The following is a 19,484-nucleotide window of genomic DNA, read 5'->3' as shown; positions in this document are numbered from 1 at the left end:
TGTATTCACATGGGGTTAACGTTAACCCTTTTGATTTGCAGTTCAAGGTGGTACACCGCTCTGTCTCTCTGTCTCTCTGTCTCTCTATCTATCTATATATCTCTCTTCTCTTTATGGATGGACACCGCCGAAGCCTGCATTTGCATTTGCATCTGAAATCAAATGCAATTCGTCTCTTTCATTCATTTACACCACGTCTCGTTCATTGCCTTTTGGGGACTGCTGCCGCCATCCAACCATCTCTTTTGCTCCAAACCAACCATCTCTCTGTGTGTCTCTTTCTCTCTATTAGCGGCTTTCGCATTATACAAATTTAATGTTTAATTTTTTTGTTGTGTGTGTATTTTTGTTGTGCTGTTGTTGCTGTTTCTCCCCCAACATTTGTTGTTCTTTGCGTTCTTTGTTTTAGATGAACTCGACCGTAACGAGGCTTTTCTATGGCGTAAATTTACATCTACGTTCGTAACGAAATAAAATGGAAAAATGGGAAAATACAACAACAGAATCGTAGAGGTAAAAACAAAATAAAAAACCATCAAGAGCAAGGCTACACCTGGATACACTTGCCGAAAGATCTTTACTATAGGATATGGTCCTACGATTTTGATTAAACTTTGGTTATTGAGAGAAAACACACATTATAATGCGAATTCTAAAGTATGGTGGGATTATCTTTAAAAACATAAAATATTTATGATTTTATATAGAAGTTTTAATAGATTCATTGAAGTATCTTCAAGAACAACCAATTTTGCCTCAAATATAAGTTTTTTTAGTTATCTTTTCCTAAAAAACTAATGATATAGTTATCTGATTTGGTTGACTTTTCATTGCATTATTTTAAATCTTATTGAATTCTAGTTTATTATATTTTGTTGATTTATTTAAAAAAAACCTTTTGTCTTGATTTTCGAGGACTGAATCGTATTGGAATCGTATCCAATCTTGTTGATTTCTATCTACATATATAGATACATATAACATATCTGTCCATTGACTTGACTGTTGATCATGATCAAACCTTAAGGGTTGCGGAGATAATTCCCTTTCAAAAAACTAGCAAAAATCATGTTACTCTTCTGGAAGGGCATCATAAATAAAAGTTCGAGGAGACTTTGCCGTCGACAGCCAGTGTGTTGTTGCAACATCAGCAACAGTTCAAAAACTACGACTGATTCTAGGCTGAAAATCCCATTTGAATTTTAGGAGTATACAGAGAGAAAATAGAGGAGAAGGGGGCTATAGAAGAGGCGGGGAATAAAGGTGCGAGAGGCATAGAAGGGGGTAGAGTACGAGTATACCCCTCCATTAGATCCGAATGTCGGTGGAGTGCTCTCTTCTCGCCCTCGTGCTCTTCTCGCTTGGCGCGCGTCAGATTCCACTGAATATGGTAATAAATTAAACAAAATCCGCGTAACTTTTTCAGCTGAGAGGAGAACATATGGGCAAAGTGTGTGAAGGGTAGGGTTAGACATCAGCAGAGATGGTTATATAGATGCACCACCTATACACCTATAGAGATATCCCACAAGCCACCAGTCAACAGCCAGAAACCACAGGAATGGCAGCACAAAGCAAACAGAAGCAGTAGAATTTTGTTTAAAGTGATCGAATGGGGTGATACCTCTTAAAGGAGAGGATATGCATAAAAGTTCAATGAATGAATTCAATAAAAACCTCTTCCGGAATGAAAAAAGTCTATCTGTCTTTCATCAATCTATCTTTTCAATATATATTACAGGGTATCTCTCAATAGACAGCACTATCGTCTGATTCCAGTCTTTAGATAGAACAAAAAACCCGCAGACTGAAAAATACCATAAAAACTGAAATGAAAAACGTTGACTTGACTTTTCACAGCTCTCTGCGTACCTCATGCCACACATACCCCCCTGTGCCATGGCTCGTATAGATCCCGCACCATCCACCATCATCCACCATCCCCATGAGATCCAAAGCCCCGGACTTCAGTAGCGGCTTTGAGCAGCGAAGCGCGCAGGCGCGTAGTCCGAAAAATACTCCCAGATCGGAGTCGGAGTCAGAGCCAGAGCCAGAGGCAGGGAGTCGAGTATGTTAATTAGTGGCAATGTGATTTCTGAAGGCCCTCGAGGCGCTGCCAGCGCCCACACCCCCTTTGGCCACGCCCCTCTGCCACTTCCATTCTTTTGGAGAATGATTAATTCTCCCTGTGGCACTGCGGAGTCGAGTAGAAGTCGCCACCGAAGTGGGCCGCCTCTTAAATTCCGCTAAATGCCATAATAATATGCTAGAAGTGCTCTACTACTTCTTCTTTTATTTTTTCTGTTACTTCTCCGTTTCTTTTTCTTTTACCTTCTGCAAAACAATGGAAATGGCGTTGAAATTAAAACTAAAATTCCATTTTATGACCTTAACAAATTTGCAATCAACATAATTCCCTTCTGTGTTATGACTCTTTAGGTTTTATGTTGCGTATCGAAAAAGATTTCTTCTCCAACGCTTCATAGTTCTGGCCTTTCCTCGGGGCTTTCCTTCAGTTGTTCTGCTCTGTTGCCACAACAATTTGTGGGAGGTGAAAACTATCTTGCGTTAATGGCTGAATTTAGTGTAATTAATATGGAGAGCAGAAATATCAGTCGGGGGAAGATACTTCTTCTGCTTCATCCGAGGTAATCATAATTTCCATCTTCCATCTCTTATCCGCCCATGTACATTGTATGGTAATTGGCTTTTGGTGGTTTCTCTGCAGAAATATCTAATTTCATGGAATGATTCTTGATAATTCCACTTGGATTTTTAATGGTTCGCATACTCGTATTTGCTATTCTGTAATTATGTTTTTGGTTTAGGATTAGCTGGAAATTTAGTCATGTTTTTCCGTCTGAACTAGAGGTTTAATGATGGAGGAGTGACTTTTCAGGAAAATGATTTTGAGAGGTGATGAGTTTTTCTATCTAAATGGTATAAAATGCTTTGATTTCTTGTAACTAAGGAATATTGTGGAATTACATCCTGTAAAAGTGGGAGATTATACGAGTAGATTCATAAATTTAAGAGAAAGTTTTAGAAAATTAAATAAAAAAACGTTTTTGTCGAGTCACAAATGATATATGGGAAATACTTTATATTATTTGTTCTAGAATTAGTCTAGCGCCAGTCCAGAATTTTTGTAGTATCAGTTCAGTATTTTTTCCGGTGGTATTCTGTTACCAGTCTGGTGTTAAATTTCTAGTATAAGTCTAGGATTTTTCTAGTATTTTCCTAGTATTATTCTAGTACTAATTAACTATTATTAATTAACTACTGGCACCCAGCTAGTATTATTATTCTCGTATCAGCCTAGTATTTTTCTAGTATCAGTGGAGTATTTTCTAGTATTATTCTAGAATTCATTTATTAGTACTCTGGCAATAAATAATATTTTTCTAGGATATGTATCCTTCCTTATCCTTATCATCTTCATCCTTCATCCAATAGTGTTATTACACACAAAATAAACTCCTGAAAGATACAACAGCTGCCACAGAGTTTTCTAGACACTTTCCTTAAAAGCCTATACCATAATTCCTTCACTTTTTCCGACTTTTTGCTGAACTCTTTCATAAGAACTTTCCCATGAGTGCCCCATGACTTGAGCAAACAAATCGCCAACGAAAGTGAAAAGATGAATATAATCTATGTGTCGTCTACCTTCATGGATGACGTCTGCCACATGTCACTGTCTGTTGTCTGCTGTCTCTATCTCTGTCTCCGTCTTTCTGGGAGAACTAAAAGATTGTCATTCCATTGTCATTTTCAAAATCAACAAACTGTAACTAAACTTGACAACAGCAGAGAGAGAGAAGGAGAGATTCAAGAGAGTCTACAAACTGTCACATGGTAAAACTCTAGAGAGCAGTCGCCAGCTACAAAATGTATCTTCAAATGTACATTGAATGTGTCGTTCTGTAAGCCAGAGCTCCGCTGATCAGAGGATCGAAGAGTGTAGAATGGAACTGAAGTTGAAGCTAAACTCAGGAGAGGTTGAAAAACAGAGGTTCTATAGAGCTGGAACGACCAATGATGATGATGAACATGAATCAACAGCCGGCGGCAGGCTAGAGGCATACAACAATGGCAACAACTCTTCAAGCTTGGACAAACATTTCACGCATCAGGCACTTTATTATGTAGAAATAAAAGAGCAACAACAGCAGCCAGAGATACAGATACAAATATATACAGATACACGGTACTAAAAAAAAGAGAGAGAGAGAACAAACTTCAATAGAATTTTTGCAAATCTAAAACTTTGTTTGCAGGTAAACAAAGGGAAATAAACTTGAATTCATTTTTGGGTTTTCATCAAGGGATACGATGGGAATGACATCATAAATGTAGATGGGTATATCTCTCTGTCTCGCGAAAGACAAAAAACAAATCAAATTTTAAGCCCAAAAGAAGAACAATGAATCCGAAAGATAGCAACAATTTTGCGTGCAAATATCTAAGATACAGATACACTAGCCTAGATATGCTCTCAACCAAAACATTGAAAAGACCCTGGGCTCTGGGCTCTGGGGGTCTCTGGGGTCTGGTCATGGATGTGTGTACGGCAATCATCAAGCGCTCATATGTGAGTATCTGTGAGCTATTGTATCTTTCGTGTGTCTGTCTATTGATTGTAGGCAAAAAAGGAAAATACTTTCAATATGAATGAATAAATGAATGAATGGCGAACGAGTGAGTGAGTGAGTGTTGAGGAGGAATGAAAAAAAAAAAAACTGCGTTAAAGTGCAAGATCGTAAATCATTCAGTACCCCCCTTCGGAATGATGATGAAACTTTGAGGCATTTTCAGCTTTTTTGCGCTTCGTTGATTTTTCCAACCATCGTGTAGTTGTTGTAGGTGTTGCACGATCTCAAGGGGGGTGGGAGGGCACAATGTAGCCCCCAAAAATTAAAAGAAGAGAAGATCCACTTCGTTGACTTGGGCAAAAGTGAAGCGTGTGTTCATGACACTGTTTTCATTATTTATTTTCGGATTTTGGTTAGTTTTTCCATGTTTCCATTTTTCTCATTTGGAAACTTGGTTCGCCAAAGGCATGAACTCGATTCTTAATGTCTGTAATTAATCATAATTTGTTTTTAGTTTTAATGAGTGAGTTTTAAGGCCCGAGCACCGGAGCACCCCCCATCCCTGAAGGTCTTCTGCGGCAGCAGCAAACACCTGGAACCCATAAACTGTAGGCCACTCATCTGCATAATTGTCCGACTCTGGAGAGTGCCCGCTGCAAAATCCAGGGAGAACCTCGGGTTCAAAGTGTCAACAGAGTCACGCAACTAGGAATCCGCTCTTAAAAGATGCACCACTCGTGTATCCACTGTCGGGGGTCAATCAATTTTTCACACAGACCGTTCAAGGGATATGATCATCAATAATATGCAAATGCAGCAAATTAATGACTGACAAAAAGACAATCGAAACGAATTAAGAAAAGCCTACACGTGAGGGTAGGGTAGGGGCTACCGCATAATTTCTGTAGATGCGGGCCAACACACAGAGCGAGAGGGGGCCCCCACGGAGTGGTTTATCCAGAAAATTGAAATAATAATAACAACGATGATGACAACAGGGGCTAGTTCTACAACATTAACAGCGAAACCGAGATCCGAGAACTACATATACAAATGATTGAATCAAATTGAAGAACTCAGAAGCGCACAACCCCTGAAATGATCATGGGGAAGTGCATGCAAAGCTGTGGAATTTTATCTGAGATACTCTCACTTAAAGATACCTTAAGACTGGAGGATGTCTATTTCTGTTAGGCCCTAAAAGAAGACTTCAGAGCTCCATGTTTAGTTACTGAATAATCAGTGTAGGAATCTACTTTCCTTTGCAAAGATTTTTAATATTAATGGAGATTTGGGGTTCCCAGAAATATGGCGTAGAACATTTTTTTTTTTTTTTTTTTTGTTATTTTGGAACTTAGAGATACCGAAAAGGTTTCTGTTTTATTTTTCTAAAATATGGAAACCAAAAGATCGATTTCCTAATGATTTATATTACTCGTCGGGGTCACCAAAATGTTTGTCCTAAGCAAAACTGTTCTTGAAAATATATACACTACCTCTTAGAAGTTAAGTTTTAATTTAGCTTTCATTTTTAAATAGTTTTTTAATACCTTAAAATGCAAAAGATACGAATTATTAGTGAATTTCGGGGTTACCAAATTATATTATTACCATAAAATATTTTACAGAACATATCTATATTGATATATCCTATTAGAACCTTCTAAGATTGCCTAAAATAAATTATATTAAAATTTTAATGCATGACGAAGTTACCATTTTTAGAACATTTGGAATTTGTAAAACTTGTTTCCCCTTTCTGTTAATAAATGCATAAAAAATGTTTGCAAAATTTTTTGCACCCCTATAAATGTTCATAATTTGAAGTGAAGAGATATTGTTCCTGGAACTTACTATTATAAAATGATTGTTATCGATGTGTTATCAAACACTCAAAACAGTCTCAACTCATAAGTAAGATTCGAGTGAATCTCAAGTCTTGAGTAGGTGTGCTATCATGCATTTGAAAAATATTTTAAATTACGGAAACACTTTAATGAAATAAGGATTACTTGGTTTAACAATGTAATGCGGAAATACTACTTCCGATTGATTGGAAGTACCACCCATAAATTCCATATAGGCGCCAGCAAAAACTTGAGGAAAACTTTTGAACAGATAAAAGGAACTACGTTTTCGTTAAAGACCCATAAACATCTTCAGGGGCAGGGTATAAGCTTATCTAGAGAGTTTTTCTCTATAATTTTTAATGTTATTTGATCTGGCCAAATGATTTGATTGTTTCATTAGCCGCGCACACGTTCGGGTCTGCCGCTGGGTCTCGATATGTAAATGTTTTGAACATTTATGGTCATAATGTGTCAAAGACCATAAATTCAATTAATTTATTATAATGTGAGGAGTGGGCTTTGGCTGTTAACTTTCATCGGATCGGAGGCAGGAGACTGCTGCAGACTGCAGACGAGTGCATGCTGTGGGGCAAAGTTGATTAATCATTCAACATTTTGTATCGCATACTACATCATCTTGACACTGCCACCGATGACCTGTATACAATGGGGGCTTGATGATGCTGCCTGATGCCCCTCTGTTCCAATTTGTACAGCCACACGCATTAAATAAATGTATCTCAATCTCAAGCTGTGCCACTGGCGTCTATCTTTTTCCCGTGCCTAATATGTAAACAATTTAAATGGATATTTAGATATGCTGCAGCCCCCAGAGCGGAGTCTCTGCGGCGACTCTCTACGCGGCCTACGCTGGCGCCAGGCTCCAGCGACAGCGACAGACAGACGGATTTTGCTATTTGTTTTAAAATTTAATTTCCGTTTCAATTTCACATAAATAAATTAAAAATACAAATCACAGGGGAATGGAATGTTAAACAAAAAGTCAAAAACATACACACTCTACACTGCCTGTAGATGCATCCATAAGATAGATACTAGTATCTGCTGTTGCCATCGATTCGAGACGTACGAGTGTGTGCAAATGAATTGTTTAAATTGGCTCTCATTTTGAATTTAGTTATGGATTTGCTCTTGAATTTAGTTCCAGGGGCCGGATGCACACTAAACACATGCCAAATACTGATCCGAATAATGGCCAAAATGGCTCGTATCGTTCATCATTTGACCGCAAATCGACTACACCCGAGAGGATGTGCCATAAACAAAAGCTGATGATCGCTTAATGATTCTTCAGATTCAGATTCGATCTGATGCGATCCATCGATTGGCGGATGTCGTTCATCGTAGGATATCGATTAGAGTGTAATTCCAGTGAATGCACAAGATTTACTTGCCAATAAATTTGATTAGAAATGGTGAATGATTAAGAGAAATACTCTTGAGTATACGTGTCAGCTGTAGCATTTCGTATCTCATGGATTTGTATCTAAAAATGCAACACATACTCAAGTATCTATGTTTGATAGTTGTTTTGGGACCCAAGGAAAAGATTAAGGATTGAATCTTTATCTATATTTTTAGGGAACACGATATCTTCTGATCGATTGTTGAGATTTTCATAGCTAAAACTTGAATCTTTCACTTGTTAAAACCCGAAGTTTGATGATTCAATCATAATAAATGTTTTCTATAGAAACAGAATAATTTATATATCATTTTTAAGAGTAATCTAAGGTAAAATCGGTATTTTTCATACGAATAGACGAAGTCATCTCTATCAGGGAGCAAAACTCAATGATTAAATGCGATATTTATTAGCAAGAATCTATGGAATGTCATTTAGTGTAGCAAGTATGATTTTTCAAAGAATTGCATACTAAAATTCGTCCATGCCACAAGTGAAAAATATTTTAAATTCTTTGATGATTTGTAAAATATTTTCTGTGTTAATTCTATAATTTCTTAACAATTCAAACAATTAATTATAGCACAAACCTGTTGAAAATTCTTCTAAAAATGATTGAAATTCTTCATTTTTTACTCAAAACTTAAGCGAAGATTATTCTTCTAAGAAAAAAAAACCCTATAACATACAACTTGTTTCATGACACGAATATTTAGTAGTCTAAAATATCTTCAATATCGCATTAGAAGTATCGGCAGTAGCATCCTTTGAGACTTGAAATGGTTGAGATTTTAAAAAGAGTTTCTTGAATCCTTTTTCGTCCACTTTTGATTGGGTTTTCTAATGATATATCCCTGGCTAAGTACAGGATAAATATATGGATACAATCCACTTACCATTGTGCTGGGAGGATGCTGGATGGAAGCTGCTTTTATCACTGTTCCCCGTTCCCGTACCATAATCCATGGACGACAGGCGGTTGTTGTTGTTATTGTTGTTGGTATTATTGCTAGTATTATTACTGGAGACCCCCGCCGTTTGGGAGTTGGATGTTCCCTCTGCTCCCGTGTTCGACGTGGGGTAATTGGGGGCTACCTGATGGTCCGATCCACAGACCGAGGCAGTAGTGGCCGACGACTCAAAGGAGTTGCCGTGCACAATATCCTCATTTGGCTTCTCGCAATCTGTGAAATGTTTGAAAATGGGGTTTGTCCCCGAAAGAGGTCGTTTGGTAAATAAATTGAGTTATTAGCATAAAAATACCTAAAAATCTGAGCACACTAATCAGGTTGACCCGAACACTAAGAGCTTTTTAAACTCAATAAATTATATTATTATTTGTATACAAATTTTGTTCATTTTTTCGCTCCTTTTTTTCGCTAGCTTGCTCCCCCTTCTATGATTTTTCTGTGCCACTTGATTCGACTTCCGACCTGGGGACGGACCCCGAAGAGAAATCGAATTTCAGACAGCGCCGGACAGGAAACGGCAGCAGGAGCATGAAGGAGGGTGAAGGGTGGTTGGGGGATAGCTCAACAGGTCCAACAGACAAGCAGTTGAAGCCCCTCAAACCCCATTTAAGGCGTACAGTGAACGCTCTTTTAGGACAGAGACATCACTGAGAAATGGGCCCTGGATTAGCACGAAACGAGAACGCGAACACGAGGTAAAGCTCTCTTGGGTATCTGAGAATGTTCCAAGGTTCCGTCGATTGTATCTAGAGATGGACACGCACATAGAACCGGGGATAGACCAGGGATAAACAGGCACAAAGAAGATTACTATAACTATCGCTCAGCAAAGTGCAACTCTTCCCCGATTTATCAGAAGACTTGTTATAAATACTTAGTAATTCTTTAATGGTGCCTTCCCCAATAACTGCGGAAAAAAAACTGCCATATTTTGTGTCTTAAGAACTAAATGGAAACTTTTGTGCATGGCTCAAGAGTGCTAGTCCTCTTGTCGAATTTCCACTGTAGCACCCACCCCAATGTCCAACCCCTTGACTTTGTTAGACAGACATCCGTTTTTGAGTGTCTTTTGGCTCTCCTTTCGCTCTAGGGACAGGTACATAAATTCGTATATTTGTATCTGCTGGCGCCAGTGGACCACTAACATTCCCCTCACGTATTGGCTACCCGGCTTACCTTTCTGTAGGATGTCCAAATGCTCCCACAGTATGTCGCCGGTGAAGGGCGGCGTGATGGCCAAGAATTTCTCCTTTCCCAACTCGACCATGGCACGACCCGTCATCTTGTAGAAGGGATCGAGGTTCATGGAGACCAGCGAGAACTCGTTCTTGGCCCAATTCAGCCAATAGATGACATGCTCCTCCGTCCACTCACGGGGATCTATGGGAAATGGAAATAAAAATACATTCATATATGAAAATAAGTAGTAATAGAAATGTAAATTCAAATGGAAATTAATTGTTTTCTAATGCCTCCCGGCTCTGGGGTTCTGGGTTTCTCTGGGGCTCGTCGCTTAATTAGGGAGCGTGGGAGTACGAGCAATTGTGCACAGCAATAGCTGTGGGAATATTCTATTAATATTCTAATTCTATCATTTTGATAGCGCATCGGAATATCTACATATTTTTTTGGGGTACGAGATCGCTTTTGGGGTAAGTACTCTTCTTTGAGAGCTTCTTAGAACACCTTCTTGGAAGCAAATGGAATATCTAGGAGTTCAAAATCATCAATACATATCTAGATATCTTAGGAGACCCCTTCTGTATGGGGTCATATCATAGAACTATGATTTCTTATTGACTTAGAATGCTTAGATAAGGGATAGCTTGGGGGTTCTATTCTTCAGGATATTTGGGGGGTTTCAAAGGACAGTTGAAGAACTTTTGATAGATCCCAGTATAGACTTAAGGTCAACTATTCTTTAGAATATCTGATAGATTCGTGGTATATTTATCACGTATGAACGTCCATAAAGTATCTGATCGATACTTCAAAGCACTCTTCTTTCTAGGGTATATTTACCATACATGTATCTCACCTTTGGTTATGTTGTACTTTTGCACCTCCTTCTCCCAGGAGGCAAAGCTGGCCTTGAGCACCTCGTTGACCTTGCGATTGGTGCCCGGCGTGAGGGGTGGCAAGGCAGTGGGCACATCTGAAAGATACAGAAATGAGTTACATTGATTAGATTACCGTTGGAGGATTGACAGATAGAAAGGGCGAGAGAGAGTGGTAGATGAACCTTTCAGTCGGCTGTGATTGGTGGACAGCTGCTGGAGTTTATGGGCTTTAAGATGGAATTTGCTCGAGAAGCTATGGTAGCTATTGTTGTTGTTGTTGTTGTTGTTGTTGCTGCTGTTGTTGTTGCAATTCTGAAGGAGGGTCTGATGATGATGGTGATGATGGTTGTAGTGGGCAGATCTCAAAGGGGGCAGCATGCGACTGTCGCTCCAATCGATCCACTCATTGGTCATAATCAGGCGGTAACTGATTCTCGAGTTGACTTCTTGACTGCTCAACGATTTGTTGCCGCTGTGGGTGTCAAATGTCAAAACAATTCCGTGGGACACAAGGGTGGGGTATCTTTGAGATACGAGACTGAGATCGAGAGAGAGTTCTTCAATTGATTCTAATTGATTGGTGTGGTGTGCCACAATCAAGGCGCGCGCACATTTGACCCCGAAATGTCAGTGAAAGTCGTCACCCCGTTCACGCCTCTAGGGGGTGTATCTGTCGGATACAAATGTATCTCCAGTCTTAATTGCAATTAAAACGTTAATTGCATGTATATCACAGACACATTAGTACACTGTCAACAAATAACTATAGCTAATAGATTTTTCGTAGCTTGTTTGAACACTGAACACACAGATACGCGAGACACAAGTACACTCAAGAGCACAGACACAGATACGGATACATTTTCAGAGTTCTAGAGATTTATGGAAATTTATTTGGCGCACAGCAAGAACACAAAAACACAAAAATGTAGTATAATTTTGTAATTCTGTGTATCTCTGGGTCTCTGTTGTATCTTTCGGATTTGGCTGGATTTGTGAAACTGAAACGAAACGATCGCGTCCGTCGCTGCATATCCCTAGCGACGCCAGAATGGAACCAGCGTCAGAGGGGGACAGAGATAGCAGGCGACAGAGCGAGAGAGCCAGCTGGAGAGAGCGCACGCAAAGAGAGCTCAAGCAACAAGTGGAACTGAAATGTTTCTCTCTCCGCTCATAAATCTCAGGCGGCGGGGACAGGCGAAACGAATGGAATTCATTCATAAAACGAAACGAAACGAATGCAGAGCGTAACCACAAAGAGAGAGAGAGAGGGAGCGAGAGAGAGAGCGTGTGTGTTTGGAACGGAAACGGCCATCATCGGGACAGCAGCAGCAGCAACAGCAACAGCAACAGCAACAGCAACAACAAAGGCAACATCTCGTAAAACAACAAGAGCGGAAGAGGGAGGGAGAGAGAAGAGGTAGAAGGCAGCTAGAAAAAAACACACACTAAAAAAACAAAGCAAAAAACTAAAAGCAAACACAAATACAAATACAAGCAGCAGCGCCAAAGGCAAGCAGTGTTTTTTTGTTGTTGCTGTATTTTTGGTAATGGGATTCCAGTCGCTGAGGCAACAGGTGACGATGGGACCCCTGGCAGAAACACCCTCACCATTGGCATGCCCTGCGTGTAACAGGTGCGGGGCAGCAAAAAAAAAAAGGAAAAGGGAGAAAACGCACATGCGAAAAGGAATTGCATCGAGTGTAGAGGAGGAATCACTGAAGAAAGTCGAAGAAAGGTAAGGAAGCACTTGCCTTTCATTCTTCGCATATTTATTCGTCCTCTTTTCCTATTTTTTCTTTCAAACTTGACATGCCTTCTTTTCTCTTGCTTTACCTTCTTCCTCTTCTTTTCTGCTCTTATTCCATGTTCTTCTTGTCCATATCTTGTTCCTTAATTTTTTAACCAGATTGCTCCCCCACTCCTCGTCACCCCACATACATATGGCAAATCTACTCAGGTTTCCCCCGCCCCACCCCACACTCTCTCACGTCATATACTCGTACTCTACTCTCCCTTTCTCCCTCGAACACACACTGGTAGTCTCGTTCTCCCTCTAACAACAACACATGATCAACAGACAAGCAATTTATGAATGAATTTCTCATGTTGCCTCGCACGCGCATTCGCTTCTTTTGTACAAAAACTCTAGACAAATTGACAAGAACAAAAACAACAAAGAAAACAACAAAAAATTGGAAGACACCAGAAGGAGAGAAAGAAGAAGGCAGTCCAAGGCGGCAGCAGCAGCAGCAGGCAGAGGAAGTAGCAGCAGCAGAGACAGCAGGCAGCAGCAGCGACACCGGCAGAGGTAGAGCCTCGGGCGGCTTCGGTTTTCGTTGCGTCAAAAACTCCAAAAACAACAACAGCAACGAAGATAAGAAAAAGACACCGATACGCTGGCAGAAGAAGTAGAAGCAGCAGCAGCAGGCAGAATCAGGAGGGGAATAGGCAGCAAACTCCGGCACCAGCAACAACAATGATCGCTTTCAACGTCGACGTCGGCTGCTTCCGCTGCTTCCGTTCGATGTATCGAACATTGAAATGCAAGGCGATAAAGGTAGAGCGAGTGGGATGGCGAGAGGCCGATGGATAGCCCGGGTGGGTGCGGGAGGTGGAGCTGGAGTTGGAGTGGAAGAGTGGCCGAGCCGGAGCGTGTGGATAAGCGGGGGCCGAGCCGCCGCCTCGCTTCAATTACACAAGTATGCGCCATATCCATGTGTGCGTGCATAAAGAAAAGAAGTAAGAATAGAGGAAGAAGCAGCAGCAGCTGGAGAGTTACACTGAGAAAAACTTATTCACATCCGCAGGTCAATTTCGTTTAACCCCCGACGTCTACACTTTTTAAATGATTTCAAAGTATAAATTTATCTAACTTTTTCCAGTGTAGACATCAGATAAAGCTATTATGATGACTACACCAGGTACGAGGTATGCGGTACGGATCGTTCTCGTACGGTGTACGAGTACCAGGTATATTTATGAATGGAAAACGAAACGAAAGGCCAAAACGAAACAAAACGAACATCTATGAATGAATTGAAATTACGTGAGGCGACGGCGGGACAGACGGACGAGACAGAGAGAGAGACGAAGAGAGAGATCATTTGGTCATTATCACAAAACCGCATAATTGGCGACAAATGCAGGGAGGAGAGGTGGAATGAAACCCTTCCCAGCTTTACCAAGTACAACTTTTATCTTTGAGATATTACCTGAACGAAAAGTACGACTGTGTAGAAGTGGAGATACCAAGGTGGCCTCTCCGCTGTACATTGTGTAGGGTATGTGCATGTACTATAAAAAGTACTATCACAATTATTACGAGTATGACTTGTAGTCGTAGACGTCTTCGTCTTCGAGCACTTCAAAATGCAGGCGTACTTACAGCTCGAAATTACAAAACGTCTGTGCGTGTTCAAAATTCATTATGAGAGAACACGGTACCCAGACCCTAGCCATGGGCCACACACATGGCCCACAGAGTGAGGGCCACTTGGGGTGCTAATGCCCAGAAAGGCAGGAGAGGATCCTCCTCCCGTTCGACTGAAGAAACGCTGCGGTTGGTACAAGAGAGTACTCGTAATCATATGAGGTGTTCATTGTTCACTCCTCATCAGATGATCTTCTTTACGATAGTTGGTTGGTTTTTTTTTTGCAGTCAGAGATCTTTAAATGGGTCAATCATGCTGTGTCCGTCCCTCAGCCTGTCTGTCCTCTTACTGGAAGAGATGGATGGTCACGGTGGGCTGGGCTTCTGACTGAGATTTCTTGGCTGGATCCCGTGAGTGGGGGTTGCATGTGGAGGATTGGTTCTTTATTTAACATTTAATCATCTCTATTATGCAATTTTAAAATCCAAGTTACACTTGGTTAAGGTTTAAACCTTTCTGGAGATCGATGCTAATTTATATAAACGATTCTAAGTCTTAATAATCGTAATCGATTAGCATTATCGTTGTCTCCCAAACAGGAATCATTTTGTTTCTGTTTCCCCTTATTTCCATTATTATATTCTATCTAATTTTCTTTTCTAGTAATTATCGATACCCTCATTTAGGATAAATAGCTCGCCCTGATCTTCCCTAGTTCCTGGAACAGTACTCAGCATATTTAACTTCCGTGTTTTTCCATCATCTTTCCAAAGCATAAATAGGGGAAATCCCCCAATTGAAGCGCTCTATGAACAACGAAGGCTATGCCGGTTTTGATTTGACCTTTTTCTAATCCTAATAGTTCAAATATCCTTATCAATGGACCAGTTAAACAGTCACTCGCTTTGCATACGCCACAAAAGTCACGTAGACCACTTTTTGTGCGAGAAGGAATCTCTTCCCACAGATGTTGCTGGACTGTAGATCTCTCGCCTACGCCTTCGCACAAAGGGATTGCCATATGATTAGCAGACCTCTTTCTAGATTTATGCCAATAATCATACGGCACTAAAGTGAGTAATATTCTATATAGAGCACGCTCTTTTTCTCTATGGGACCTTTATCGCAATTCCAAGAATTCCCCGCATAGCATAGCTTCGCGTTGTGTTGAAGAACACGCGCAAATTTATTAGTGCAGGTTGGAACTGAAAACTGATTGTGGTGCGGGGCTCTTATCAGGCCAGGGCCTTTCTGATAAGTGTTATCTATGGCCAGAAGTTCTATTCTCAGGTATCCGGACGTCGGCAAAGGTTCTGTGTGCGAATAAAAGCCCATTTCTTTTTTTGGCTCAAAAATTCATTCATAAACGGGTTTCGAGTGGAGTGTAATGGCATGTGTTGTACAATAAAAGTCTTATTTCCGTTTCCTGTTGTGTTCTGATAACCGTGATAGCCGGAACGAATCGAAGAAAACTGATTGTGAAATCGAATCAAACACCATTTTCAAAGGTGGAGACAGGTAGAGTGTTTTCTGCTGTCAACGTGCTGCAAAGGAGGGAAAATTAGCAAATAGCCAAAAGGCAAACAGCAGCTAACTCTGTGGAAAACTCTCTGCCACAAAGCCAGCAACAGGGAGCAGGGAGCAAAAGTATTTGCCATTGACTTCCGGTCGTTAGATATTTCATTACCAACTTCAGAGCCACCAGTCTCCAACTTCGGAGAGAGATGGAAGACGGGGAAGCACTCCCTGGGCGTTGCATTGTGGGTTACGCAGATACAAGATACAATCAGAGATGATGTCTGGGGTCTGGGGTAATTATGTGCAAAATATATAGTGCAATCAATAGCTGTACTTCTAGCCTGCCTCCTCTCTCGAATGTCCTTTGACATGCGTTCATCTACAAAACAATTCCTGCCACGCCTTGGGGCCAGACAAGGCAACTAATTTGATTGGAGTTTTCAAACCGATAGCCAGACATCTATACGTATTTAGTTGTTAGATTCTTTGATATAAACGCTGCATAAAATGTAAATTAAGTCAATAAAAAAAGGGCGCGTCATCAGTGGATTTTAAATAAATACTCGCACCATTTCAAACAGGAGAAAAATGTCATGACAAGTTCTTGGAAAAGGTTGTCAACTTAGTTGAAAAAAAGAAGAGAAACGAATACTGGTATTGCTAGAGGGAAATGGAAGTAGACTTTTAAATACCCTTCAAAAATGTCCTCTACAATTCCCATATTCTGATCATACCAAAACTCTCATCAATTTCATACTAAAATACTGTTTAAATTTTCCCTGAAATTGTCCTGAAAATCTCCTAAGCTTTTCCAATTATTTCCACTAAAAATCGTCTCCAATTTTCTTTAAATATATAAAAAAAAAATGCATCTAAAATTCTGTAAAAAATGGACTTTATTTTTGTTTCAAAATTTCCTCAAAAACTCTTTTAAAATTAAATTAAAACCTGTTTTTTAAATTTAAATAATCTTTAAAATTGAACTAAAATTCTTCAAAAATCAAATTCTATATAATACTGCATTACAAATTTTTGCGAAATTCTCCTTAAAATTCCATTAAAATTTCTTAAAATTTAAAATAATATTCTTCTTTTACTTTCTCCTAAATCTACACAAACATTTCTATATACATATATTCCTTGCTGACGATTTCTATAAATTGTAGAGTATTTGAAAATCCAAATTTCCCTTAGATTAGCCTTCGATTTCCTTGTGCATTGATGACATTTCCAGGAACACCCATATACAAACTTGTCTAGATATTTATTTTCGTAATATCAACTATAAAAAAAGCGCAAAGAAAGAAGCAGAAACTCTAAAATTCTGGATAAAAAATGTTTAAAAAAAAGAGACAGAAAAGACAGACGGATTGACGACTGGAACTGGAAATTATATTGAAAGCAAATAAATCAAATAATGTTCAGCCAAATTACGACAAAATACACATTCGAGTATAAATAAATATGTATGCATGACAGGAGGCTATCCCCGGGAGTTGGTTGGGGCACATGGGGCATGGAGTATGAGGCATGGGGTCTGGGGTCTGGGCTGGGTGATGAGGGGAGTTTTCGATATAAAAATAATTGCAGGAATTGTGTGAGTTGTGTGTTTGTCGACGACGTCGTTCGAGAAATGTAAAAAAAAAGACAAGAAACTGAAAGAAAATGAAGAGGAAACAAGGCAAAAGATCAGGGTTTTGGTTCAAGACTAAAGGATACCCCATAATTGGGGTATTTATTGATGGAATAAGTGGAGTTAAGTCTTAAAATGTAAAACGAAAGACAATAGAAATAGTAAGTCACGTAGCGCCCATACATTTCGTTCGCATACGATTTTTTGAGAGTTTTTTCTTGAAAAAAAGAGATGATTTTTGGTAGGTATATAGAGCATATCTTTATACATGAGCATACCCAAGCAGAGCTCTATATCTCTTAAGGTATATCTTCTACCAAAAGATATTTGCCATGGGTACACCCATTTGCTCTACAAATACCCCTCAATCGAAGAGGTTCTCTTCGTGTTGCACATTTTGCAGCTGAACCAGCAAAAGTAGAGAGCAGGAGAAAGATAAAGACAGAGAGAGAGAAAGATAAAGAGAGAGGAAGGGGGTTACGAGAGAGAAGCAAGTGTAAAAGAAGGGGAAAAGGCAGTGGCAGTGGCATCCAAAAGATGCGACGAAGCGACCCTGGCCACACGACTCCCGCGACTACTCCCCGCGCCTCCTCCAGCCGTTGCCGAGGAGTTGTCGTACGAAAAAAAAGAACTTACGATACTACACCGGAAATATAAAATTACACACTCAACACTTAAACTGTGTGTGTGTGTGTGTATGTGTGTGAGTGCGTTGCATGCTGCAGCTGAGATTCGAGATGCAGTGGCAGTGGCAGTGGCAGCAGTGGAAGGTGCACAGGTCTCAGGTCTCTTCGCCCCACTAGATGCGGCTGCTGCTGCTGTTTGCTGCAACAGGGTGCAAAACGATCGAACCCAATTTGATGTGTGACTGTCCCTTTCTCTCCCTCTCTCTCTCTCCCTCTCTCTCTCTCCCTCTCTCTCTGTCTTTCTCTCTATTTCTCTGAGGAAAAGTAAATTAATTGCCCAATTTCTGACGTAGGTAGGGAGCACTGCCAAGTCCTCCCTCCATCCATCCCATCTCCTGCCTGCCATCATCCTCCCATCGACATCGGACATGAAAAGTGTTGCACCTCAGGTGTGTTCCATAATTATGGGAATATTTATTTAGCAAATTATACTCGTAAAAGTGGTGGATGATGTATGCGATTGAATGGAGTGTCGGTACGGTACGGTATTGATGAATGAAGATCAAATGGGATCATAAAAGTGCTTATATTTAAGGGATTACTTATGGAATTATGGGGGGAATTAAGGCTGAGGGTCTTGAGAGAGGTAGGGATTGCATTCCCATAAATGCAGGGAATGAATAAATATGCCAGGAATTTTAATAAAAAGAATCATCTTTTGAGATTTTATGTGATATTTTGTAAGTATAAAACGATTTATCGGCTGTCTACATTCAAGGAAGATACTTTTATTAGTTTAGATACATTCTCTTAGAGAAGTTTTTAAAGATCAAACAAAATCATAACATAAATCGCCTTATTACATCTGAAATTCACACGAAAATATGTCAGAAATGCTTTAATTTACTGCTAAGCTACTCCGTAAGAGAGAGAGAAAGAGATACAGAGTGCGAAAGAGTAAGCTCAGCTACCCTGTGAGAGAGAGAGATACACAGAGGGAGAGGCGGTCTTTTATAAGACTGTAGGAATAAAGATAGAAAAATTGTAAGATCATAGAATTTTTCATTCTGTAAAAACGTTTCCCTTTAATACAATCACCACATAGCCCCACTCTTTCTACAATATTTTGATCTCCAATCCCCACAGTCCTCGATTCAATGAAGGACACACGAAATTCGCAGAAAATAATATTCCCACGCACTTGAACTTGAATTGTGTTGTAGTTTGTTCTGTTTTTTGTTATTTTGACAGATTCCAATATTGGATGCTTTGGAAGAAAAGACTCAAATTACACAGATACCCAAACACTGACACAGACAGAGACACACGGACACTTGTAGAGGAGGACAATGGGAGTTCTGGAGAGTCCTGCTGGAGCAGCTTTTACCTGCTAATGATCCTCCCAAAGTTTTGTGCCCAACAAAAAGGATC

The 19,484-nt window shown here is 40.0% G+C and overlaps 1 protein-coding gene across 3 annotated transcripts in view; it reads right to left on the bottom strand.

Moving 5' to 3' along the window:
- The window catches only part of LOC108155886 (ETS-like protein pointed), a 69,853-nt gene that overhangs the window by 16,886 nt on the left and 33,483 nt on the right, over window positions 1-19,484 (bottom strand). For 2 of the 3 annotated variants that reach the window (XM_017287023.2, XM_017287026.2), the window contains 3 exons: window positions 10,881-10,997; window positions 10,019-10,222; window positions 8,768-9,055 (listed from right to left, as the gene is read on the bottom strand). In XM_017287023.2, the coding sequence (XP_017142512.1) occupies window positions 8,768-9,055; window positions 10,019-10,222; window positions 10,881-10,997 (609 nt within the window). Of the gene's footprint in view, window positions 1-8,767; window positions 9,056-10,018; window positions 10,223-10,880; window positions 10,998-11,084; window positions 11,896-19,484 lie in introns of those variants that run through there. The other variant, XM_017287024.2, reaches the window with a different exon arrangement.

The sequence above is a fragment of the Drosophila miranda genome, chromosome 2 (genome assembly GCF_003369915.1).
Source record: "Drosophila miranda strain MSH22 chromosome 2, D.miranda_PacBio2.1, whole genome shotgun sequence".
Classification (NCBI taxonomy): Eukaryota; Metazoa; Arthropoda; class Insecta; order Diptera; family Drosophilidae; genus Drosophila; species Drosophila miranda.
The sequence above is the reverse complement of the archived record's forward strand: the minus strand, read 5'-3'. Positions and strand labels throughout refer to the sequence as shown.